The 26,790-nt window shown below is 38.4% G+C and overlaps 1 protein-coding gene across 2 annotated transcripts in view; it reads right to left on the bottom strand.

Moving 5' to 3' along the window:
• Positions 1 to 26,790, bottom strand: part of SH2D4B (SH2 domain containing 4B) — a 68,237-nt gene that overhangs the window by 24,037 nt on the left and 17,410 nt on the right. Inside the window, exons 3-6 of one of the 2 annotated variants that reach the window (XM_031602573.2) lie at positions 26,543 to 26,690; positions 17,501 to 17,645; positions 9,925 to 10,135; positions 6,573 to 6,700 (exon numbers count right to left, since the gene is read on the bottom strand). In XM_031602573.2, coding sequence (XP_031458433.1) covers positions 6,573 to 6,700; positions 9,925 to 10,135; positions 17,501 to 17,645; positions 26,543 to 26,690 — 632 coding nt within the window. The remainder of the gene's footprint in view (positions 1 to 6,572; positions 6,701 to 9,924; positions 10,136 to 17,500; positions 17,646 to 26,542; positions 26,691 to 26,790) is intronic. The other variant, XM_090144610.1, reaches the window with a different exon arrangement.

Here is a 26,790-nt window from a genome sequence, read left to right as displayed (position 1 = left end):
GACTCGCAGAAATCTCTTCACTTTGTTTCATATCATCTCCTACTGTTTATCTCCCGTGGTGAGAGCACTTTAAGTGTCACAATCTGCTTCTAACTGGTTGATCTATAGTTAAGACTAACCAGCAACATAATTTTGTGCAGGTGCATGCTTTCCCCCCCTGCATGACTACACAACGTACCTGCTGATACCCTGTTTGAGAGAGATAGGTCTGCTTAGCAGGAAAATAGCATGGTTTCAAAAGAGCTGTCCAACTGATAACATGTCATCCTTCGCCTACAGGCTGGATCAATAGCACTGTGGTTTCAGTACTTTGCGTATTAAGACGGTAAGAAGGCCATCTGCTGAGCAACCAGGAAAATTTTCTGACCTTGAGTCTAAAGATATTTGCTGTACTTCAAAGACAAAATACTGCAGGTAAAATAATAAGTGTGACTTACTCTCGCGTAAGCTGAAGAAGGCTAAGTGGTTGCCTGTAAAGTAGAATGTACGTTAGTGTAACCCTGCAGGCAAAGAAACAAGGGTTTCAGGCACACGTGACAATCAGATATGGACTACTAATTGGTAGGATATCAGCAATTTGTCCAACACTAACAAGGTTCTACCCAGAACACACGTGCTATGCTAGAAAAGGAAAAATATCCAGAAAAAGAGAAATATCCAGATCCAGTATTTAAAGATATGTAGTATGAGCTGAATACCTTATGCTGGCAACGGCTGACATCTAAGCTCACTGTGTGTGTGGATGAAATAACTAATGAGAACACAATGACTGACACTGAAAGGAGAAAACACGATCCATTGTCTAGGGAACAGACTGCAGTATATGTAAAAGGGAAACACATCTCAGATTCAGGGAGTTGGTCAGACAAACAAGGCCTTCTGCATTCACTTTTATCATAATATGTGATGAACATAATTTCCTCCAGTCATAGAAAACATAACCTTTGTAGGTAGAAGGGCATTGTACTTGAACATATTCATCCTTATTTTCTTTAAAATGCGTAAGTTTTAGGTCCTTATATATGTTTTTTAATTTATTTTTTTTTTCCAAATAATGTATGCTCTCACTTGTTTGTTTTTTTAGATAAATATTTCTTCCATTTCCATAAAAAAAACAGCAAAGCTCTCAGCTCAGGAACATCCTGCATCATTGGACAAGGGAAGAGCCACTGATATCATCTATCTAGACTTCAGCAAGGCCTTAGACACAGTAGCCCACAACATCCTTTCCTCCAAACTGGAAAGGTACGGATTTGATGGGTGGAACGTTCAATGGACAAAGAACTGGCTGCAGGATCAGGTCCAGACAGTGGTAGTCAATGGATCAATGTCTGAATGGAGATCAGTGGTGAGCGGCATCCCTCAAGGGTCAGTGCTGGGACCGATGCTCTTCAATATCTTCATCAGTGACACTGACAGCAGGGTTGAGTGCACCCTCTGCAAGTTTGCTGATAAAACCAACCTGTGGGGTGCAGTTGACACAGCAGAGGGACAGGATGCTTTCAGAGGGACATGGACAGGCTTGAACAGTGGGTCCAGACAAACCTCATGATGTTCAACAAATCCAAATGCAAGATACGGCACATGGGTTGAGACAACCCTCATTACCAATACAAGCTGAGGGATGAAAGGATTGAGTACAACCCTGTCGAAAAAGACCTGGGGATACTGGTGGATGGGAAGCTGAACATAAGAGAGCATGTGACCTTGCAGCCCAGAAAGCCAAACGTATACTGGGGTGCATCAAAAGATCCATGACCAGCAGGTCGAGGGAGGCGATCCTGCTCCTCTCTTCTGTGCAGGTGAGGGCTTACCTGGAGAACTGCACCCAAACACAGAGTCCTCAGTACAAAAGAGACATGGACCTGATGTGGAGTGCATCTAGAGAAGAGCCACAAAAATAATGGAACACCTCTCCTACGAGGACAGGCTGACAGAGCTGGGGTTGCTCAGCCTGGAGAAGAGAAGGCTGCGAGGTGACCTGATAGTTGCCTTTCAGTATCTGAAGGAGAGCTACAGGAAAGAAGCAGACAGACTCTTTAGCGGGGTCTGTTGTGACAAAACAAGGGGAGATGGATACAAGCTCGAAGAAGGTAGATTTAGGTTGGATACAAGGAAAAAGTCTTTTACAGTGAGAATGGGAAGACACAAGAACAGTTGCCCAGAGATGTGGTTGATGCCCCATCCCCTAAGACTTTCATGGCAAGGCTGGATCAAGCCCTGGACAACCTGATCTAGCTGTGCACGTTCCTGTTCATTGCAGGGGAGTTGGACCTTTTAAGGTCTCTTCTAACTCTATGGATTGTATGATTATACAATCTCTCCTTTTTACTTTATGTAATGTGATGTTACGTACAGTCTGAATGAAATAGCTATAGTAATAGAGAAAAACTAACCACCTACAGTCCACTTCAATAAGGCGACACAACACAGAGCACTAATGTAAAATTACAGGCAAATACACTAAGCCATCACTGTGGCCTACTAACTGAAATCATAAATGCTCGCGTTCTAATAGAAGCACACAGAGAAGAAAATCTTTAAAAGTGATTTAAATAGGGGGGGCAACAAGTTCCCAGAATGTATATCAATTTCATTTTTAATAGCAAAATATTTTTCCATTAAGCGATTAATAAGCTCACCCAGAAGTAAGCTCTATGAAAAAGATTCAAAGAACTTTCTGGCACAAGCTTAAACTTGAAAGGACATACTTAGAAAAAAAAAAACACTATATTTTTTAATCTTTGATCAGGCAAGGCACCTGATCAGTGTGTATTAATGAAACTGTTAACACTGAACTTGTTTCCACTCCTGTGGTCACCTGTGATTTATAGTCTCGCATTTTTGGCTTCTACAGTATCTCCTTAGTGAAATTGCCTTTCTCTATCTCATCTACATCTTTAGAACATAGCTTCCAGTTAACAAGCAGTCAAGAAGGACAATGTATTGTAAAAGAATAAGAAAACTAATTTCACATTAGCAATTAGCCTATTCACATTAATTATTCATTTACCTCATTCTACAATTTCCCTGCTGCTCTTTTGAGCTTCCTTTGTCCTTGCCACACGCTACAGCTCACATTACCTCACTTTGATACTTTGCTCCCTTCCAAGCGGAGCCATGAGTCTAAAACATTTATTTTGTTTGCTAATAACCTGCCTGTGTAGACACTTTGGAACTGTAATGGCACTAGAAATACAATTCCAAAGCCTTCAAAAGAATCAACACACTAAAATAATCATTATGAGCTAAGTAGAGAGACTTGGTATATGAAGGATCATCTTAGTTCTCGGAAAACAGCAAAAAGTCTATTATTTCTTAAGGAAGAAGCTGAGAACTGAATTAGAGCTGATGAAGGATTTGGATTTTTTCACAATTTATGTATCTAACTTGACTCGTAACATCCATAATTAAATGCAGGAACCTACTGCAGGATTTAAACCCAGCTCCAAATACTGTTTTGTCTCAGAAAAACACTATCAGAAGTGCAGTAGATATTTGATAGTGAACCATTCTGGGAATACGAAAAACAGCGTTCCATCTCCCAGAAAGTGAATAGGTGATCATTATTCTAATAGCTATGTTTAAATCCACCCATATGTAGAGCTCTGCAAGGACAAACTTCTTCTTGCATAGCGTTCCAAAACATAAAACCTATACATGCAGGTTATAAACAGTACTACTTCATAATTACTTGAAATAAATTAAAACTACAGTATGGCTATTATCTACAGGCTACGGTGCAAAACCAGAGTGACCCTGTCGTCAATCCTTGAAATGCTAGACAGATTTTCCAGCCTGACTTGCCTCATTCAGCGTGTAGCGAACTCCTTATAATCCAACAGAGGGCTCTTTTTCATCCTGCTAACAGCTGGCATATGAACATCATTCATCTCTGTGTCTGAATTAAGCAGTGATGAAAAGCATGAGACTAACAGCCTTGGAGACTAACGTGCTCTGTGTAAGCACAGAATAGGGTCAACATGGATGATGGAAATGTACATCTTTTCACTGATACCTAACAATATGCTTCTATCTTTTCTCCAGTGTAAAGTTACATGATGATAACATAATTTGGTGACCAAGCTTGTTACAGATCTATTCTTGGTAAGACTTCCAGAAAAGGTGACAGCAAGTCCTAAAAACATTTGTGGTAATATCTACGTGGAATAGGAATGATGACTAAAGGCAACCTATGCATTCCTTCAACCAGATGGCAATAACCATCAGCTTGCATTGATTTGGTATCTTCCCCCAGCACTCACAAACCATGAAGTTTACATATATTCTTTTCCTGGAGAAAAGAAGGCTGTGGGATGACTCATTGCAGCTTTTCAGTACCTAGAGGGGAATCAACTCTTTGAAAGGGTAGATAGCGGCAGGACAAGGGGAAATGGTTTGAAGTTGAGGGAGGGAAGATTTAGGTTGGACGTCAGGGGGAAGTTCTTTACAGAGAGAGTGGTGAGGTGCTGGAACAGCTGCCCAGAGAGGTGTGGATGCCCCATCCCTGGAGTTGTTCAGGCTGAGATTGGATGGGGCCCTGGGCAGCCTAGTCTGGTATTAAATGTGGAGGTTGCTGGCCCTGCATGTGGCAGGGGTGTTGGAGATTCATGATCCTTGAGGTCCCTTCCAACTCTGGCCATTCTGTGATTCTGTGATACTCTGAACTGCAGCCTTTGAATTATTCTTTCAACCTCAAGACAAGCAGAGGTGACGCAATGCTGCATTAAGTGCTTAGCAAACATACATGAAACCAAATCACAGATAGGCAATACGCAAATTCCTCATTTTGTCATCTCACGTTATACTCAGCATACATCTGAGAGATCCCATTCATATTGTGGATAAATAACATCAACAGTAGTAAGACATTAGAATCAAGTAAAACTGAGGAAATATTTAGAAATTAACCACTCCCCAGAAAAAAGGGGAATCAACTCTCTTGTATGTTCTGAATGAAAAACAACCAAATGCTGAACAGAATATCTGATGGCTAAATGTCCTATATATTTGAAGTTTCCTCCAAAAATACTGGCTGGCAAACCAATGGGAATAGGAAAAAAAATAACATGATTAAACAGATTTCAAGCACAAGAGGAAGGCTAAAGGACAAAGGAAAAACAGAGCAAACAAGTTATACTATCACAGAATATCCTGAGTTGGAAGAGACTCACAAGGATCATTGAATCCAGCCCCTATCTTCACACAGGACCATACAAAGGTCAAACCCTATGTCAGAGAGCACTGTCCTAATTCTCCTTAAATCCCAGCAGCTTGGGGCTGTGAACACTGCCCTCAGAGCCTGTTCCAGGGCCTGACCACCCTCTCAGTGAATAACTTTTTCCTAATACCCAACCTGATCCTCTCCTGATGCAGCTTAATACCATTCCCTCAGATCCTATCACTGGTCAACAGAGAGAAGAGATCAGCACCGCATCATATTAATATAACCCGAGATGAAGGTACAATAGCAAAGACATTTTCTTATATTATTTGTCTTTTTTAAATTTAGCCTAACGAAAGCAACCCAAAGCCTTCATCTCTATATGAGTAGAAAATATTAGACATTTATAGTACAATTTGAAGACAGCAAATAGGCTAGTGCTTAATCTTGAATAAAAAGCTGAAGGACCTGCCAGTCAAAGCTCATAAGCAAGGGCCTACTGACCTCAGCAAAACCATGTAATTCTGTACCTAATTAATGCACTTCTTCAATAATGCTGTAATAGATATCTTTTTGAATGTGGTGCATTAACATCTTAATGTGAGCACAACAGTATCCTCCCATTTGATGGTCCAAAACTAGATAGAAGGGGATACAAGAAAATACAGAAGTTCTTCAATGATTTTTAGAGACTCTTGAGGTTTTAGAAATCCATTATCAAAATATTAACAATATTAAATACTACCAGCGGTCCTTTCCATAGAAACAACCACCTATCCAAATGATTATTACATTATTGCTTATTTGGCTCAAGAAGTTAGCCATAATTCTGGCATTGCAGAATGGCTTTCATTTGTATTGCCAGTTCCTTATGCAAGACAGACACATTCTCCTGTATTCTTCCAGGACATTCAGAAAAAAATTAAGACATCTCAGTATTCCTTGTTTGCAAAACAAAGAGACAATTAAAAAGATACCATGATATGCGAAATGCAACAGATGTTAGACACGAGTTCAAATCTTGTTTGCAAATCAGGTAAAGACTTAATGCGAGACATTCACATAACATACCACTGCAGTATTTGCCACTTAATTTTAGAGTCCCCCTCACTCCATCTTGGTCTGTTCTTCCTGCTTGGCTTGCTATATTACAGAAAGCATTTTTTTATTTAAATCAAAATATTCCTGAAAAACATCAGCGATTTGAGTCACAAATCTACTTAACCAGAAAAAGAAAATAGGAAAAGCACATGCTAAGAAAAAGGAACGATGCAAAAAATGCTGCACATGCACCAGGTTTCACACTGTCTGTAAACATTCCTTTCTGAAAGGAAAGGTCGGTAAGATTTACTTCCTGAACATACACTTATAGCTCTAGTAGATGGGAAAGTAAAGATCAGGATATTACCGTGAAACCACTGAGCAATCCTGTTGGTATTCCTCTCAAACCCGGCACGTCGAGGGACCTGCTCTTCTTTGAACCAGCGAATGATGACTTCTCTTGAAAAGGGTCTAGAAGGACGTTCCCAGATTTTACTACATTAAAAGGCAAGAAGGCATTCACATGGGGAATTAGCAGTGCAAGAAAGCAAGGGTCAATATAGTTCGAAATCTCCTTTGAATGTATTTTACAACACACACCTAAAAATGCAGCATGTTCAGAGTAACTGTTGTTCAATATAGATCACTGAACAATTTCAATGTTTTTTCTTTTTACTTATTCAAATTCTTTTGAGCTTTTATTTAAACAAAAACATATTCAGACTGTAACAGAATTCTAAGTAATTTCTTAAGAACTACAACTGAAAAAACATTTATCACGAAAGACGCAAGGGGCATTTCAAGCAGCCTCTGTATTCCGCTTAACTTTTACAAGTAGGTTTTTTTCTGCTTAGAATATATTCCTTTGCACTGGTAAGAAATTCTAAACCAAAATCACCTATAATAGTTTGTTTACCTAAACCACTGAGCACGAGAGAGGAAATGTTTGGTTTAAGCCCTTATGTCGCCTCGATACTCTCAATTTGCCAGCTTCCCTTACAACTTTATAAGCATTTTAGATTACATTAGCTAGTAAAAGGCAAGTCAGGTAAAACATGTGGAAAACACATCCAGCAATCCTAAGAAAGGACTGAGGGTAGCTCTATAGTATCAAAACAAAGCCTGATAGCATTCCAGTCAAGCACACAGTCTCATTTACCCTGGTAACATAAACAGAAGGGAGGTCTTACTACGGATTTCTGTTTGAAATCCCATGGAATTCTGTGTGCTCTAATTGTTAATGAAAGGTATCAAATCTTCAAGCTGGTGCATGTGTGTCTACTTGTAGTATAATGTCACTTTCATTTGGTAAGACATACGTACTCTTCATAGGAACGAGTACGATAGCCAGCTACGTTTTTTCTTGCTTTCTTAACCCACCTGCCATGAAGCAGCTATTTAACATTGGGTATTTCCAGACAATATAATAAAAGAAATAGTAATATAACATCAACTCAGAAGGTACCAAACCTTAAACTGACGTGAGATAATCAAGAACCCCCCCAAAAAACCCAAAACAGTAATTCATATCAATAAACAGTAATATCATATCAATGAATAAGAGAAAAAAGATAGATGATGTCCGCTTGATGATATGAAAGTTAATAAAAATAGCGATTGAGTTTGTTAACACTGAGTGATGAAGCCCAAAGTAATAGTAATTGCTAAATTACATCAACACGTGGATAGATCTGACCAACATTCATAATCAAATTTGAAGATGTAAAAATACGAGTGAATGGAGAAAGTGAAGATTCAGACACGGATATGCACTTACTGAAAGAAACAAAAAATCCTACGTATGTTTCTTATTTCTGTTTTTTAATATCTTTCTTCGTTATAGAAACAAGAAACCGTTTGAGTTCTAAAGCCCTTCAATCCATTCTCATTTCTCAACTCATTTTGCTCTACTTCTATTTAATTGTGAAAGGCTTGTGGAATTTATTTTTGCCCAGAGACAAATCTCAAAATTACTATCTGTCATTTTCTATAGTGTTAGTGTTGTCAAGCATGTTCATACATGACAGAAGAGAAAAATACATCCACAAAAATATAAGTAAAATATAAGCACAGTATGCAAAAGGAAAAAACTGAATAAGCAGACAGGAAAAGGTAAAACTACAGGACTTGTGCTTCACATTGAAAAACTAGAGATATGATACTAAACCTGCGTTTCCTAGAGGCTGGAGGTCTGCCTCAGACCAGCTGTTAATAACCATGTACTGTATATCTCCTCTTGAATTTCCACCTCACAAGAGAAGGAAAATTTTAGATACCAACATTCTTTCTTCACCATACTCGTATTAAGTGTAGGAAGTTGAACTATATACATTTACTTATATGCTGTATCACAGTAAGTGTTTAAAGCATAGCTTATAATAGATAAGCAGTATTGAACATGAACTGTATAACCATCAGGACATACCTCAGTATTTTTTTCAACCCCTTTTTCAAAACACTCATGTCTGGTACTACCAAATGCACAGAATGGCCTGGGTTGAAAAGGACCACAATGATCATCTGGTTCCAACCCCCTGCTATGTGCAGGGTCGCCAACCACCAGACCAGGCTGCCCAGAGCCACATCCAGCCTGGCCTTGAATGCAGCCAAGGACAGAGCATCCACAAATTCCTTAGGCAAACTACTTAAAGTATCCTCCCTCCAGAAGCTCAGAACTTCTTGTTACAAGTTACAGATCATCTATTTTAGAAGGCATCATTTTCAGTAGTGTTTATAGTACTCCATTTCAGAGAAGACTTTTATTTAAGTAGCTCAGAAAAATAATATCAGCTCTGACAAGTTGATTTGATGGAAATTTTAAATATTCTGCCATCTCTCAGTCAGTGATATTTTGATTCCTTCTCAAACTGCTTTTGCTGCTGAATCAGAGGTTTTCTGATTCAACACAACACAGGAAAGAACTTACTCATCAAAGCAGAACAAATTTCCACAGAAGAGGAGACTCCTCACTCATGCAACACAAATTAGTAAAGCAATGTCACTTGTAACATTTAATGCTACCATTCTGACAGAATTCACACTGTCATCATCATCGCAGGAAGCCAAATTAATGACAAAAGATGTATTCAAGGAAACAGTGACTAATCAACATTCTAGCACTTACATGCTGAATTCTTTACACAACACTCCCTGAACGGTTGGATGAAAGATTAGTAAGCAGAAAACACCGAAAATATTGGATTTTGCCAAGAGAAAACTCTCTGAAGTTTAGGAGTACAACAACTGTCCATAGTGTGTTTCAAAGGTCATGTGGCTCTGGGCAGCCTGGTCTAGCGGTTGGCAACCCTGCACATAGAAGGGGGGTTGAAACTAGATGATCATTATTTCAACCCAGGCCATTCTATGATTCTATGATCCATTGCGAAGCAGACAGTTTCAGGCTTGAGAGTCAAGAATTGCCTAAGAATTTGTCCATTTGACTTTGTCCATATCAGAGCCTTGCATACTAATCTAATCATGATTTCTGATGGGCCCATCTTTTAGTAGGAGCTCTCACAAATCTGCCTGAAAAATAATTCAGTTGGCATTAAGTATTCAGTTGTTTCCACCTAAAAAACACTCATGCTCTGGTTGTTGTGAAAGAACAAGACAGTCAGAACATAAAAAACCAAAAACTTAGCTTGTTGATACAGGTAGGCATTGGAAAGGGAACAGTTCAAAAGAACAAGCACTTTCAAGTTACTCTTGTGCAAACTAACCTGGATGTCACAGCGTGAGATAGCAAAGGACTCGCACTGTTGCTGTTCAGTTTTGCCTCCTGATCGTTATTCAGGCTGGTTCCCTGGAACAAATTACTCAGATCAGCCACTCTGCCCTTCTGGATGGCCCGCAAGGATTGCCGCCGGTACTCATCCCGCGCTCTGCGTGCTTTGTGGCTCCTTTCTTCATCCGCAGCTTTGGAGCGGCGCACTGAGTCAATGAAGGAGAGGGGTCAGGAGGAGAAGCTTTTGAAATACATACTGACGTTTGCCCTTATTTACGTCATTAGTACTCACGATACCTGATTTTAAGAACACGCAAATTACAATGCGCTGTCAGTGGGAAAACAAAGCAGATAACCTCCCTGATGCTTCATATACAGACCCAACAGCAGAGGAAGCATGCCAAATTTGTGCTATCAATGGCTTGACTGCTACGGGCAAAAACTGAGCCTCCACAGACCGTGATTACATCTGATGCTTGCACTGGATGTAATAAGAGAAATTCTGCTGCAGGACATCTTTTCCACTAGTGGTTGATCAAGTTATACATTCCAAGAGAGAATATTAATTATTGCTTGAGCAGCTACGCACATAAGTAGAACTGCAGGAGGTTTTCCCAGAATGTACAATTGTAAGCATTAGTACTTAGATTGCTCTATTTGTTAACGTTGCTTTCTTTCTAGAAGTGGATACTATCATCATTATGATGTTTAAAATCATAAACACCTCCATCTTAAAAACTCCAGTCTAAAAATTGTTTCAGGAACAGCAGAGAAAATGAATAGCTAACGTAAAGGGTATTCCGATGCTACAGATGGTGTTATCTCCTATTTCAGTCTCTGAAACTGTATACAAAGACCCAGAGCCTGGTCTGGCACATTTGATCGACACGATGATCCTTATGGGAATATCCCATCCCAGGATATCCTATCATTCTAATACACACGTATCTGCGGCACTGACCAGGAATACGTAAGTAAAGCAAACTAATTTCCGTAACCTGAAAAGATGGAACTGCAGCTCTGGCCACCGCAGATCACACATCTTTCACTAAAGCTCCTTTATTTGAAAAACAGCGTACTAACAATCCCCTTGTCAAACTGGTGTGACTTAAACGCACTAAGAATATGCAAATATTTGTCATCTATCTGCTCTTTCCTGGTGCCTCAAGCCCCATTTTGATGATTTTTTCAGACATAAATAACTTCAGGCAGGAAAATTATTCCAGTGCAAAACAAACCTTTAACATTCAGTGAAGCAAATATTAAAGCAGCATGCTATTGCCTCCAGTAGCAATTATCAATCCTGCCATGACTATCCTGGCTCAGATCATACCCAATTCATAAAGTGCACATGCTCTTTCCTACTCTGCTGTGATTGTACCTGTGACTTGGAATGCATGATATAATATCAGACAGCTGCATTTCATTAGGCTGCACGCCTCTTGTTTACACTCCTGATTTACAGCAAGCACAGGTTTTAATAGATTTGTCTGAATTACGAAAAGGTTTAATGGAATAAAAAAATAAAAGCGCTTAACAGAAAACAAAATAAAACACTCTAGGCAAATGAAGGAATGAGAGAAGACCTCTAAGTTCAGTTATAAAATATTTTTATAGGTAGAAAGGTATATACGACTAAAAACTAATCAAGACAGAATAATAAACGAGTCATCGTTACTTCCTGTGCACACAACTTGAGTGTATTTTCACTTAAATACACACACTGTCATTTTAGCTAAATGCAGTAACAGCCATACAGCACAAAAAACTGAATACCGTGTTCTGCTATTTATCTAACAGGTCATTCTTTTTAAGGGTAGATAATCTTATCTAAATACCCTACTTCAGTACGTCAAGTGTACTAGATACAAAATTTCTATGATTTATCCTTTCTAAAGCCAGTGAGCAACGATTGCTTTAAACGTGGACTTTGTGTTTGCAGCAATATGAGAGAGAGTAAGGAAGATGAGTACAACACAGCTGGGTAGGACATTTAGAAACCAGTCATTGTTCGTTACAAACAGATTGAGGGCAGACTGCGTGGAGCTTTTCAGCATTTCTTTCTACTGATGTACAGACTGACTGGCAAGGAAACAAACAAGGGGTATTCATGCTCAAGTTTCCTCAGCAATAGATTTTTCAACAGCATTCCTACTGTCTTTTTGCTAGCTAATAAATCTATATCATCAGATGCCTGAGACATGAACTATGTTTTCCCAAGCAGTATCAAATATATATATAACTGTTTCTTATGTCAAAAGCAAGGGAAGAAAGAACATATTTTTCAACTGCCAATCATTAACATTCAAAAAAATTTTTGAATGGATATCTGATGTGCAGCCTTGTCCATCCCTATACATATAGATATATATACTTGTGTTCATATATGTAAATGAATATACATATGCATACACATCTACACATGCGTAGGAATAGAGAAGAATATAGTCAGATATCTACGCATAAAGGTATTCATATGCACGAGTGTATATATATACACACACACGCACATATATACACACACACAAACCCACACATATATATAAGCATCTCTTCCCCATGATGAAGAATTTTCATTAAAATTCTCCAGCTTAAGTGTCTGAAGAACTGCATCACTGAGCATGGGGGTGTGCAAGGTCTCTTGATCGATTATTTGCATTATTGACTTGCTGACAGAAGATACTTTCACAGCAAATGTACATTTGACGTGACCCCTATGCAAAGCACAACATTCAACAATCGGTATTTTCTGTAAGAAGACTAGATATTTAAATACCTCCTGTCCTCGAAAATATCTGAATCATCACCATAGGTATCTATCTAGCATCAAGAATTACCACAAACTTACATCACAGAATAACTTCAGAATAATTTCAGTACTGGGAAAGGAGGATTTTGATTGATGTTTCAAATTTACACACAAAATTTACCATTCAGCCAAGTCCCCTGCGTCCACCTCCACCATCAGGTTTCTCTTCAGATGTTGGTCAAGAACAAAGAACAAGAACGGGTACATCCTCCTCCAGCTCAGGTGAAATTAAGCATACTTTTAACCTGATGTACCATGTGCCCCACACTGTACCTTGTATAGAAATGCAGACTGGTTTCTGCGTGGTCTTAACTTCAGTTTGCTCCATCTTGGAGACTTTTTGAGAATCTGTTATTTCTCTCTACCAGTCTAAACAATCTTACGAATCAAAATGCAACACCATCTTTCATATTTTCAGTTCGGGCTGGGAAACCCTTATTTATATTATATCAGCTTATCTAGCCCCGGATTTGTTGTATTAACAAATCTTTTAACTCAGATAAAGATTAACTTGTACTGTGCTCCATCAGTGAAGCACATCAATTCTGAGATTAGGAACTCTCCATTTTCTATAATACATGTTGTGATTTTGAAGAGCTGTGAATTACAGATGGAGATATGCCAAAGTAAAAAAAAAAAAAAAAAAAAAAAAAAAGCCATAAATGTTTGTTTGTTTGTTTGTTTTTAAGAGATTTTGCTTAAGTTATACCCTTGTTAATTATTCTTGAAAGCCTGGCTATGAGTAATTCAAAATGAGTGCTTGATAAATACAATTCAACCTGCAGATTTTCTGAGTGCAGACCCGAAATCACACGGTGTTTTCTGCTTCACTATTGAGAAATAACTTCCCACAAATATCCTGCAACAGGGCTTGACTTCAGCAATCTTTTAATCTGAAAGTATGTGAATAATTCCATCCCTATTCAGCAATGTGCTCTGAGATCTATTGAAGTTCTATGAGCACATACTTAAGGTTGAGCATTTGCTTATTTAATGCATAGCTGAACTGGGAGCTCTTTGCTTTAAAAAACAGCATTTTATCAAATATTCCTGCCAGTAAATTCCTTCACTTGAATTTCTGTGAAAGGTAAGTACCAGAACATAAAATCCTTTGAACCTCAACAAGTTCATAGGGGTACCTTGTTGTAGAACATAAAAATATAGAAGAGGTTCTACCAGATCAGCCTGGTATCCCATTTCCAACAGAGACCAAAGGTGGGTGCTTCAGAAAATATGCAAGAATATGAACAGAGCAAGTCACTCAAATCTATTTGCATCTTTTCAGGCTTGTTAACTGTCTGGAGAAGGGTACAGTTGGTCAGACAGTATCCAGGCACTTCTTTCCTTGGTGCAGTTTGCAGGAAGTTGGCAGTGTACCGACAGAATGCCTTCTGCACTATTCAAGCAGAGGAATCCTTATGGTACTAGTTTTCATATTATGCAAAATATGATAAAACCCTCCTTTATGGTCTCACACAACAGAGTCACACTCAGAGAGCATGGCATAGAGTATCGTTTCTTGAATACTCTAGAAGCATACAATTCTACCAGCCTGTAGAAAGATTCAAAACCAATCAGAATACATACTCTCCTATCCAAGCTTAGCCTCAGTTCTCACTTCTCAGAATAAGAGCGTGGGAAATCAGACTCAATCATTCCTTTCTACTATTCGTCTTCTCATTTGCCAACCAATATACTCCACATATTAACTTGCAACTGCTCTCTATAGTAACCCAACACATATTATGCGCATAATTGCTATTAATCATTTTTTCCTTAAAGTGGTGCTTTTCCAGGTTTTTCCACATTTGTCATTTATTATATTAAAAAGCACCGAAATGATCTATTTCAATTAACAAAGCAGTTCTACGGGATTTTATTGTTATTTGGCACAATCAAGCAAACCACAGAAGCAAACTGAACAGGACAATAGAAACTAATATTAGCAGCACTTTGTTTATCACATTGGCAGTAAACTGAGGGGATAATGCGCCGAAGAGAGATGAATCCTCATCACATTCTAAATTTCATCTGCTAAATAAATTACTACTGTCATCAATATCACTGCTACATTTGCTCTCCACAATAGCTGCACTAGCACTGCTGTTCCTCTTCGGTACTGACCCCCAGCACTGTTGAATATGAAGGGCTGACTACAAGGACAGAAGACACAAAGGAGCTTGGCCTTGCTCCTACTGGGCAGTATGGTCTCCATTGCAGGCTGGCACGAGACAAAACATGTTAATACTATGTCTGCTTAGACCTTGCATTTATTTCTTGCTTAGGAAATACGACAAATGGATAGCTTTGCCCATCTTGCCTAGATTTCCTCTCAGTGCATTGAAGAAATATATGAAGACACAACGAAAGGATTGCCATGAAAACAGGGAAAAAAGAAGTCATTTGAACTGAACTAAAAGCTGAGAAGTCTGGTGAATCCGAACACTAGCTCATTCCCTAGCGGTTAACACGTTTCCTCTTCCAAATATTTTTTGCTGTCTGTTTGCTGAAGGTTCTGATGTTTGGGCAAAGTTAGGGGAACAAAAGATATGAACATGCATCAGGAAACTCACCGTGGTCGGATGGCAGAGTTTAAACCAGCCCAGGAACTGGTTTCAACCGAGGCACTAAACACTACATCTTCATATCTTAAACTGTCACAGCTATTTGCTAATGGAACGCAGTTCTAAGCCCTCAAATCAACTGGGATAAATTGAGACAATGAGATAAGCATAAGAGGATAAACAAAGATATGATACACTCCAGTCATTACCCTGCAGTTAGTTTAATGCTAAATCAATTCCTGATAAGAGCATAAACTCTGAGAGCACAGAATTTATAGCAGGCTGCAAACCTCAGCCATGGTGCAGCCAACCAGACCGTGCTGACCTTTTGTTTTGCCACAGCAGCACTGTTACTGGTGATAACACTTGGTATCTCAAATTATCTGAGCTGCAGTCAGTCACTCTTCAGAGCACAAAGACACATCCATACAGGTAGCAAACTATACAGAGTGAGGGGGACAAAGGATGGACCAGTAATTTTGAGTTCCTTCAAAACACAGAGAACACTCCAACCAAAGGGTACATAAGAAAAAATAACCATTATGTCAGTCAACATATGATGTAGTTGAAATCTTTTTTGGACTGACACCGAATGCCATTAAAAGAAATAGTCCAAGTCTTTCACAGCTTGTTTCTTTTCCCTCTGCCTCTTCTCATAATTCCTTTGTTGGATTTCTGGTATCTGTCCCTGTACAACCAGGATTCCTTGAGAAAACTGAAACGATTTCAGAAACTTCACTTCTCTCTTCAATGCATCAAAGTAAAATAATTGCAGTAATAAAAAATTTGTATATTTTATTAGTAATGTTTAGAGTATTTTTTGTTGCCACTCTCAGTATAAAGATAGGCTGCACTTTTCTTTGTAACATGGTTGCAGGTGTATTTTCTTTTCTTACCTACCAGGAGAAATATTTAAGTACATAATGCCATCCTCTATGCTAAGTTGCTAGCTGATACTAATTAACAACATCTAATTTTCAACAAAACTAAAGACTATTTCTGACCTAATTTAGTCCAAACATAGAAAGCTACAGTTTTCCTTTCAGAATAAATACGTACACCTAGATTTAGATGATTTAAGAATCATTACCTTTTCTTTATTGACGGTGTAATATGCAGAGGTTTTATTGATCAAAAATAAGCCTACCCTGCTACCACCTTGGAAAATAGCACCAGTGTATCTTATATAAGCTTAATTCATTTTGTTAGAAAGATTCACTGTCACATCAATCTCAGGTAATAGGACTTCAGTAACTAGTCTTCAGGAACTGCTGAAGTGATTACCAACACTGTAAAATAAACTCATAGCATATTCTGAAACAGTACAGCAATATTTTTGCCTACTTCACGAGGTATTTCACATATCACATGCTATTTGTCACCTCCATAAAGCTCTATTTGCAGTATTAGTTGATTAAACTTTGCACTGTATATAATTAATAGAATACACTCATGTGAGCTATAACATTACAAACATCGCATTTTCTGAAAAATAATCAAACAATATTACTGCAGGAAATAATATTCTTCCTCCAAGAAAAATGCAAATCTCCTAATTCTTCAGTTAGTTATACAGTATACTCCAGATCAAGCAGACCTAAGTTTTTTTCACAGCAAACTATTAAGGTTACATTTACAATATATGTATATATATCGAGTCACATGCTTGTCCTGTTCTTTATTGTCTTTAGAAAAACACAACTATGTTTATAAATTGATCACAAAGACAAAAATAAATAATTTCAGAGTGGCTAAAAAGAAATGGTCTCGGTACAGGGTTGAGCATCACCACGAGCATTTTTTTCAGGGAAACAATCTAAGTATTATTTATTGTAATCCCTCAAACTGAAGAGCTGAAATCATAGCTCATATCATATAGAATGAATTAAAACACAGATGAAGACAGATTCTACCTCTTCAGAGACAGCAGAGAACAAGACGTCTGAATAAGTGTGTCCATTCATTCTACTCGATATATTTTTTCTCAGTCATTGACATGGACTGTTATTCAGAAATGTGAAATTGGTAAATTCATAAAAGCTTTCACTTCTAAAATAAGTTTGTGATTTCCTGAAAAATAATACAGCATTTTGCATTGCTCTGGGTACGAGAGATTTTTTGCAACACCTCTTTTTGTTCTAGTAGCAAATAGAAGTCTTTCAGAAATACATAAATCTTGTGAAGATCGTTTTACTCACACTGTTCTTCCCACTCCTGGTCATCATCGCTGTGTTGACTGTGCTGCTGAGCTTGCTTGAGGCTCAAATACAGCTCTTTTGCTCGGATTTCCTCCTGCTGCCTTATTTGTTCTTCACCCTTTTGTCTCTCCTCTTCTTCTCTTTTCTAAGCAAAATGAAGCAAAACAGAAATGACTAAAGCAGAAGAATATGCCAAGTTAGGACACAGCTTCAGTTGTTTCTGACCAAAGTAGCTATGGTACTTTGAAAAAATACACCTATCTCATAATAGATATAATAGAAACCACAGCAGTAAGGAACTTCAAAGGACCTAAGAGCTGAAATTTATAAGGAAAACACCTCATCACATGGCACCAGAACTTGTACTATCCTACAATTCAGAAGTAGAGCTCTTGTTTTCAATACACACGGACTCCTACTGGAGTCATTGCTCCCACTCAAGCTTGATACACATCTGTAATGCTATAATGTGATGATAACAGCAAGGTGGCAAAGTCTTCAGCTACAGCAAATAAGAAGGAGCACAAATGCAGGAACCACAAAAAACAGAAATGAAGGAAAAGAGATTTGGAAGACCTCAGGTAGGCAGGGATCTCCAAAAAGAAAACCTCACCTCTACTACTAACACTTCAGTAAGAGCTAGGAAGGGGTGGATCCTGGCTCCAGCCCTTCCAATCACTCAACTGCATTGCGTGCACCTGAACTTCCCTGGGTTGGCCCTGCCTTCCCACCAGGTGCTCAGTCACTGGTTCAAGCCCAGACTTAGCATTTCTGCTACAACATCTTTTCTAAGATCTGTACTATTCTGAATCAGATTTACTACTGTTCTTGCGTGAGCAACTGTCAGCATGTGTCTTCATAACCAACACAGAGAACAATGTTCTTCAAATATCAAGACCATTACATTCCAGAAGAAAAGCCAGATCCTCCAGCATATGCCAAACACTTTGCAAAATGTAGCTTAACACACGGAAATTTCCTGTGCAAGAAGAGCATCGAAGAGATAGAAACCTGATAGAATTACATTACAGCTACCCTTCTACATACTATCAATAACTGGGGTGCTTAATTAGTGCAGGAATAGGAATCCACATCTCTTTTTCTATATTTTTCACTATTACTTTAGGAAGAGAAGTAAGTTAATTTTCTTGAACTAAGAAGACTGCTACTACAAACTACGAAGTTTGTGCTGTGTAAATAATTATCTCATTAAGAACATAGATCTTGAATGAATAATGGCAAAACCATTATAACCACAACAATAAGAAACTTATGCAGAATACCTTAATTAGGAGCCCCTGAGTATTCAGCCACCCTCAATTACTAACTCAGCTAAACTCAACCCAAATTAGAAATGCAGCCCAGGTAGACTGTCAGTTATTGTAAATTGTTATCAAATATCTAGCATCAAGCAACTGATCCAGCTGAATAAACTATGATGAAACTGCTTTTACATTAGGGACTTGGGAGAGATACTTCAGTCTTCCTTAAACAATTGTGTGTGGGGTTTTTTTGTTTGTGAAAGGCCAGAAGTTTCCTAACTTCTCCCTTTTGGGTGGGATTTTAATGTTTAATTTCAATGAGACAGGCAATAGGTCAGCACAGAGAAAGAAAAAAATAGGATTAAACCAGAAAACAACTTTCTCAAATGCACCAACATGACTGATCGATTTTCAGAGCTCATATATTTCAGCAAGCAGATCTTAACTACGGGGCTTTGCATGAGTTATTTCTTCTTCTTCCCTAAGACACAGTCTGAAACTAAGTTCCGATGAGACCGCTCCTTCTTTCAAAGGGGAATCAGATATATTTAGCTTCCTTCACACCCTGTTTGTGCACTGTGTACTTTTTGGAAGGCCATACTTTACAATTCTGAAAACAGATGTCTTCATAATTTTCAGCACAGCAGGATTCACAGCACGACCAACACAATACGTGGTCTATCGTAATAGGAACTACAAATACAAGTGGCGAGATGGATGAAAAACCTGACTTTGAGTATGCTCTAAACTCACAGGCTGCATCAGGAGATGCACAGCCAAGCTCAAGAAGTGATGTTGCTGTTAATCCTGCAAAAAAGTGTCTTAGTCATCTAATTTTCCACATTTTGGTTCTTCCTGTTGGAAGGTGTTACCAGACAACGTTGCTTTTTAGCACATTTAAGAGTGACCATCATCTGTGTTTTTCCAGTGGTGAAACACGTGTCTGGACTACTCATCTGAGAATCAAGAAAAACTTTATCCACAATGGCAAGGGTTACTGTTTGTTCATAGGTTTGCTTTTTTAATTCTCTCCAGCTCTGCCTAAGTTATTTGCTGTTAACTGAAAACCTGGAATTAAAGGAGTATGATTCAACTTCTTCTCCAAAGACAGCTTTTCAAAGCAAATAATATTCGCCATTTGTGACTTGTGGAAGCTTAATGAAGACCCAACGCAGCAAAAAGAATCAATACTGTTTGGTTGTTTCAGTTAGAAATGACACAGTGGCACGTTTAAGTAAAAATGACATTTTGTAGCCACAGGAATGTGGAAATAAGAGTGCATAAACAAGGACAGATGCCTTGAGTTTCACCAGGGTGCTTTGATTTTTGAATAGTCAGACAGCTGACACAGCTCTGTAATGCTTTTGTCCATTGATAATTAAAAAAGACTGAGAAATAGTAAGCAATTTAGCAGCAACAATCAAACATCGTTTTCAGAGTGGGAAAATGGAACAAATGCAAATCTCCGCCCTTGAAAGAATTCTGTTATTTTTCCATTTCCTCAAGTAAATGAAAACAACATTTCTCCATTTAGCTCAGCTGAGCACCACGAGTTTACAACACAAGCAGAGGAGGTCCCCTTGATCCTACTAAAGTAAATCAAAAGACCTGAAAAACTGTTTATTGATAGTGATGTACATGCGTAATGAATAGGGGTTTTATAGCACACATGATGAACAATAAATTAGGCTGATCTTATTATTTCTGAGAAAGAAAAGCCCAGTATTGTTCTTCACTCAATTTTTCTTATATTAATGCCAGACTCTCTGATTATTTCTAACATTGTCCTCGCACTGTTATCTCCTGAGTCTTAAGAAGATTAGTTGAGTGGACACTTCATTATTTCTGAAATGTCAATGCTTTTATGAAGCACTGATTTCAAAGCCCAGAAGCTTTTTCAGAAGAAAAAAAAAAATCCCTTTTACATCTCCTAGATGTAGACTTTCTTATTTCAGTTGCTAGCAAATGTTTTTAATTTCTTCTTGGAAAAAGCATCCAAGCAGCCATTCTTTATTCTTATGAGGTGAATGTTATCCACCAAACTGCACTGCTTAAAAAAAAATTCCACCGCATGGAGGCTATCTTTTCAGGAAAGCAGATCAGCATAGAGGTAATCCTCAATTATCAAAATGTTTCTATTCAACATCTTACACCACAAAACCAACCAACAAACCAAACAAAAACTACCAGAACAAAACCCACAAGAATCCACCTTAGCAATTTCCCTGAATCACACAAGGGATTTGTCAGAAGTTTGTTTTCAATGCAGCTGTTGTTGAAGAATTTGTAGTATAAAGATGAAAATCCCTAAAAAACAGAACTCAATTCGGCTCTTTAAGGAAAGCAGCAGTGGCTATTAAGTGTAGATTTTTTTTTTTTTTTTTTTTTAGTGGGAACAAGGATCTCTAGGTCAAAGAAGAAATAATAACAAAAGCATTCAACGTTAGCACTTGACTCTGAATTGACAAAACTCATTTTGCACCATTTTATATCTCTGAGTAAGTTTGATTTTAAATAGCATTTACTCAAATTAGTGCATGAATGCATGTGTGAGTATATTTGGGCACAGCCCCCAACAGTCTGAGAGGAAATGACAACTCATAGCACAACATAGGAAAGATGAGTAAGCATTTGGATAAGTATGAATAAAATGTGTGAATTTTTATTGAAAATGGACAACAATTGGACTTTTCACACTTAGAACAATTGAAAAAGGACAGCACCAAGTTTATCTGCTTCTCCCTGGGAACCTAATCCTTCCCATAGAGCTGAAAGAAAAGAGCTGTAATAATCTCCAACCATCACCTTCTGCCTCGCAGCTGGGAGAGACTGCACTGTGTGCAGTGATCCTTTCATGTCTTCCCAGAATAATTAGGAAGGTGACAATTCAGTGCATGGTTACAACTTGCCAAGAAATACCAACCTGCTGCAACAAATCATGCTGGCAATTCAATAGGCAGGAGTAATCCTCTACAGCTTTAACTCCACTGAAGAATGTGAACATGCTAAATGATCTTATCTAGCCCCTGGCATTTGAGCATTTACCACAAACTTGTTACTGTAAATGTGCATCACACAGTGTTTGATAGTGCTACCTCAGCCAGCTCTAAATAATATTAAATCCTAGCAAGGGTTAGCTTCAGGTGTTTCAGTCCTACGCGGATGAGAGAAGATTAGGTCAGTATTCAGTTTCTGCTGCAGAATGATTTTTAAAATGCCCTGGGACAAGACAAATACATCACCTCATTGTTTTCCAATGGAAAATGGAGTTTCTGGCTGCTGAAGCTCTCGGGGCTTCTCTCGGGAGCATTACAGGACGCAGGGCAGCTGAACGACTGCCGCTCTGCTCGGGGCAAAACCCACACAGAGGGTTTGTTACAGCATCCCTCTCTGAGACAAAGGATACCTGGGATTCCTTCCACACTTCAGGCTGTCAGGAAATGTCCCTGGCAGCCTGAGAGCCGAAGGCAGCTTGCTGCAGCACAGCTGCTCTGCATTTACTTCGACTCCCTGCAGTCAGCCTTGTGCTAGGGCAGATGTCCAGGCCACCTGCCAGAGTACTGCGAGCACAGCTCATCTTCACATCTGAGGCCTGAGGTCTCCCAGCTCTCAGTAAGAGAATCTGAAAAACCCAGGTTCCTCAGCTCCAGGACAGTGTGCTGTTAGCAGAGCTGGAACAGCAGGACTGACTTCAGAGATCAGCATTCTCCACAAACCCACCTGGCAGTTTCCAGCAGAGCTGCGTGCACGTATCAGCAGAAATACGTCCAACCACTTCCCAACGTTTTTCTGAGAAAATCCTCCCACTTGCCTCAGAAAGAAAAACGTTTGCAGAAACATATCATTTTCTCTACTATCAGTGTCTCAAGAGGAACAGGGGGTTTGCATCATTTCACTAGTCCATGCACGCATCTGCATGAAGACAAACGCCATCAGTGCAGTTGTGCCTTATGTAAAATTCACATTTCACTAACAGATGAGCCCCAGGGCATGCCATTCACATACAGCTCGTATGGGCAGGTGCCAACATCACGCTCTGCTTTGCAAAGACCATGTTTTAGATGAAGTACAAAAGAAAGGTGAGGACTAATTCTGATTAGGAAGGATCTGAGATTTATTAGATGTGCTGGAACAGACCTTTCTTGAGCAGAATCTCCTAATGGCTTGTTTGTTTTTCACAGTTCAAAATACTGGTACATCAACTATCCCCATCGGGTGGTTCGTATGTTCCCATTTACCCACGGGAATGGTCACATTTATGCTGCATTGAGAATAAGGACATCAGCTTCAGCAACACAATCAGTACCCATGTTACTAGGGAAAGGATTTTTCTTTAAAGTTAATGTCACAATTCATTGCATGTAGGATAGGAAAGCTTTAAGATCTGTTTCCCAGCTGAAGATAAAAACCAACCTCATTCCAGTATCACTAAAGAAACATCTACATAGAAAAAAAAAGGAAAAAAAAAAAAAAATAGAAAAAAAAAACTTAACTACAGTGTCAAAAAACCACAGAAATGAAGCATTACCAAAATCTTGCAATTGGTATTGAATGTACTGAAAGGATTTTCAGAACGAGTTAGATGCAAAATACTGTCAAGAAGCTGTTGTCTTATTCTTGCATTCTCTATATTTTATCCTTGGGAAAGAGTTCAGTGTTCTCTTGGCACAGAGCACGTAGCTGAAATTACAGCTTATTTGCACTTAAAGATAACAACAGGCCCACTTAATTACCTGATATTTACTTGGAGACAACTTGTTTTTCTTTTTAGAGTAGGACAGAATGCTCATTGCTAGATCGTAAGAAGTGCAAAGTACTGTAAGTGGATATTGTGACATTTTACTGTATTCCTAATCCCTATATCTGGCAGCAACCACCTGAAAAAAAAAAACAACAGGTCCACAGCATTCTGGGCACAAGAAAGCACTCACAAAACATGTGTTGAAAGCCCATCCAAGCCAGTGGAACAGAAGTGTGCTCTGTCTACTAAGCACAAGTGGTCCTTATTACTTTCCTGAACTAGAGCACTAATTACTCTTTTTCTTCTCAGAAGGTTGTTTGTAAACCTGCCTTCTTCCATGAGAATGAAAACAGGCAGGACACACAAACTCTCCCTTCACTCAAACACGGTCCCAATAGGAATTAGTCATAAACACTTGAATAAAAATTAAAATAATGGCAGGAAATTGTAACGCTATTCCCCTCTTGTTGCCTATGATAAAAATAAGCATTATTTCTCCAGAAGTGCCACTGTCATTAAAAGTCCCACTAAATATTTTTTATACATGAAGACACGCAGTGTCAATTAAACCTGATACATAATTTTTGATTAATACCCATGGATTTTTACAAGATACAATCCAGTTTTATTGTCAGTTGTGCTTATATAATCACATTTGACAGGTATCTGATGTTGTCATACAGATAGCACTTTACTATTAATATTTTCTTGCTTTATGGAGACCACAAAGAACTGAGACAGTATCTCTCAATTCTAAATGTAGCTGAAGGATATTATTCCTCTTCTGGCTCACCGAGGATCACATCTTTAATTTATCCTAGCTCTGTACACTGTTCAAGACTCTTAATGACAGATAAAAGCAGGAAATGATGACTATGATCTCATAGCCTTTGTGAATTTGGGAAAAGATTAATGATAGTAATTGGCTCTCTTATTTGTCCTTTGCAATAGATGCATAAAAGAATAGCAGTTCTTGAACTGCAAAAATAGAGCAGTGAACATTTACATTCTAGCATCGTAAATTAAAGGCATTTCTGTTTAAGAAACACCAAGGAATGCAATATTTTTTCAATAGTGTTACAAAAAGGAGACAGGAATCATCATTCACTTTGATATGTGAGATATCATTTATCTAGCGCAGGCAGCCTTAAAGTCCCCTGATAGGTCAAGAATATAAAAGTGTTTTAAAAAGGAGAGTTTGTGATACAGTCCGGTCAGAAATTAAACATATCAGCAGAACAGACAGAGTTCCAATCTCTCAAGTCAAAATTCTTCAAGAGAACAAAGCCTGAGCAGACACTGAGGTTTTGGGGACTGCTTTAACTACATACTGGTCATTATCACAGCAGGATGATTACCAACACATTAAATATCTTAAACCTGCTAAAGTGGGCTAGCTAACTGATCTGCATTTGATTCCACACTCTGAATCATTCATGAAAGGTGCATTTCTTCCTGATTTCAATGATTGCAGTCATACATAACAAAACTGATAAATTCATCTTTTTCCCCAACAGGGAATCGAGAGAGATTAAATAAATTGATGGACAGAGAAGCTGCTGCTGCTGGGACATGACCTTCTCATCAAGCAAAGTACAATGAGCAGAATTTAATGCCACTCTTTTCAAATCGTGGAAGGCTAGTTTTCCTTAAAAAGAATGCAACTGCTGGCCACTGAATTTTCATAAGTTGCTCATTCAGCTTGTTGAAAAAATCTCTTTGAAACAGAAGAACAGTGAGCTTGTGGACATTTAGACCATCAAATGCACTGTGAGACAACCACAGAGCCACAAGTGAACAGGCCTGCAGCAGTCTTAGTTCAATAGCGCTTTGCTTTCTGGAAAGTAGAGGAAGGGAAGCAATTTAATTAGTTGCTCTGCTCATTATTCATACATTAATAAAGCTACTTGAAAGGTATAGTTTCATTACTCATTGACATCAATTTTCAAAAGCCTTGTTCTCTCCTATGAGTTCAAATTAATTGTGCAAAGGTAAATCAGCAACTTTGTGCTGCAGAGGCTTTTTGCTATATATCCATCCTCAAATCCCAGCCCCACGGTTTATAGAGAGACAAGTAACTTGCTGACTCTAGTTGGGAATCAAATCATACAAATAAAAACTGAGATTTTCAAAATTTGCCCTGTTACAGAGGGACAAGGTGAGGATTCCATCCACAGTTTCCAGGAATTTAATCACCATCCCAAGAAGAGAAAAATGACATTAGCAAACTGTCAGCTGGGTAAAGTGAACGGGGCGTAGATGGAAGTGACTGCATGCAGATCTCCTCGGAGTCATACTTTGCTACAGGTTTTCTCCATGGAAACCCAGCTGCATCAATTTTGTGCAGTCCCACAGTACACATCTCAGTCTCAGAAGTCGTGATAATACTAAGACAATTGTATTTTGCTGTTTTTATCATTACAAAATAAATTGAAAGTAACAGAGACCTCCATTTCCTGTCTTGTCTTCAAATTATCTTAGACAAGAGAATCTTGAAAAAAGTATTTCAAACCAACATTAAAATACTGTAACTAAGTTTATGGAAAATTCACAATGGTGTCAATAAAAATCAGGTAAATGAACCTCATGAAAAAAAACTTTTTCCCATATGTTGAGTAGGAGGAAGATCCGCTCTTCATTACCTCAATGAATGCGGCAAGAGAATTTTTAAGTCAAATCTATGAGCAATGCACACAAAATCCATCAAATATGTTCAAGCGGACTAGCTTAAAAAGATAGGTTCCACAATTGAACATTTTTCCCCCAGTATGATTCACTCAGTTGAGCTGACTAAACAATTCCATCAGTGTGCGAGCTGAATAACCCATACGATTGTCCCGACACTTTCAAATGAGATATGTAATTTTTTTCCCCATCACTCACCCAGCTGTGCCGGTGAACACCATGTAGCTCTTGCATATTCCAGGATGAAAAAACACAACTTGGGTTCTTAAAACTTATTAATAAACATGCACCAAAGCTGAGAAGAATTTTGAATCTATGTAAGAACACTTAAAGCCTAAATACGATTGTGCAAACCTTCAGATCCTCCTGAATCTTTTCCTCCTCCAATTTTGCTGCTTTTCGATCTTCCATTTCTATTTTCCATTTTTCTGCTACTATTCTGGCTTTTTCTTGAGCCATAGCATCCCGGAATTTCTTTGTAATTTCAGCTTCTTTTTGTCTCCTTCAGAAAAGAATTTGAAAATAAAAATGATTGAAGATATCTTAAGGCACAGTTTTTGAGTTTGTTTTTTTTTTAATTGAACATCAAATTCTAGTCAATA

The sequence above is a fragment of the Phasianus colchicus genome, chromosome 8 (assembly GCF_987193195.1).
Source record: "Phasianus colchicus chromosome 8, bPhaCol1.hap1.1, whole genome shotgun sequence".
Classification (NCBI taxonomy): domain Eukaryota; kingdom Metazoa; phylum Chordata; class Aves; order Galliformes; family Phasianidae; genus Phasianus; species Phasianus colchicus.
Note: the sequence above shows the minus strand (reverse complement) of the source record. Positions and strands in the feature narration are given on the sequence as shown.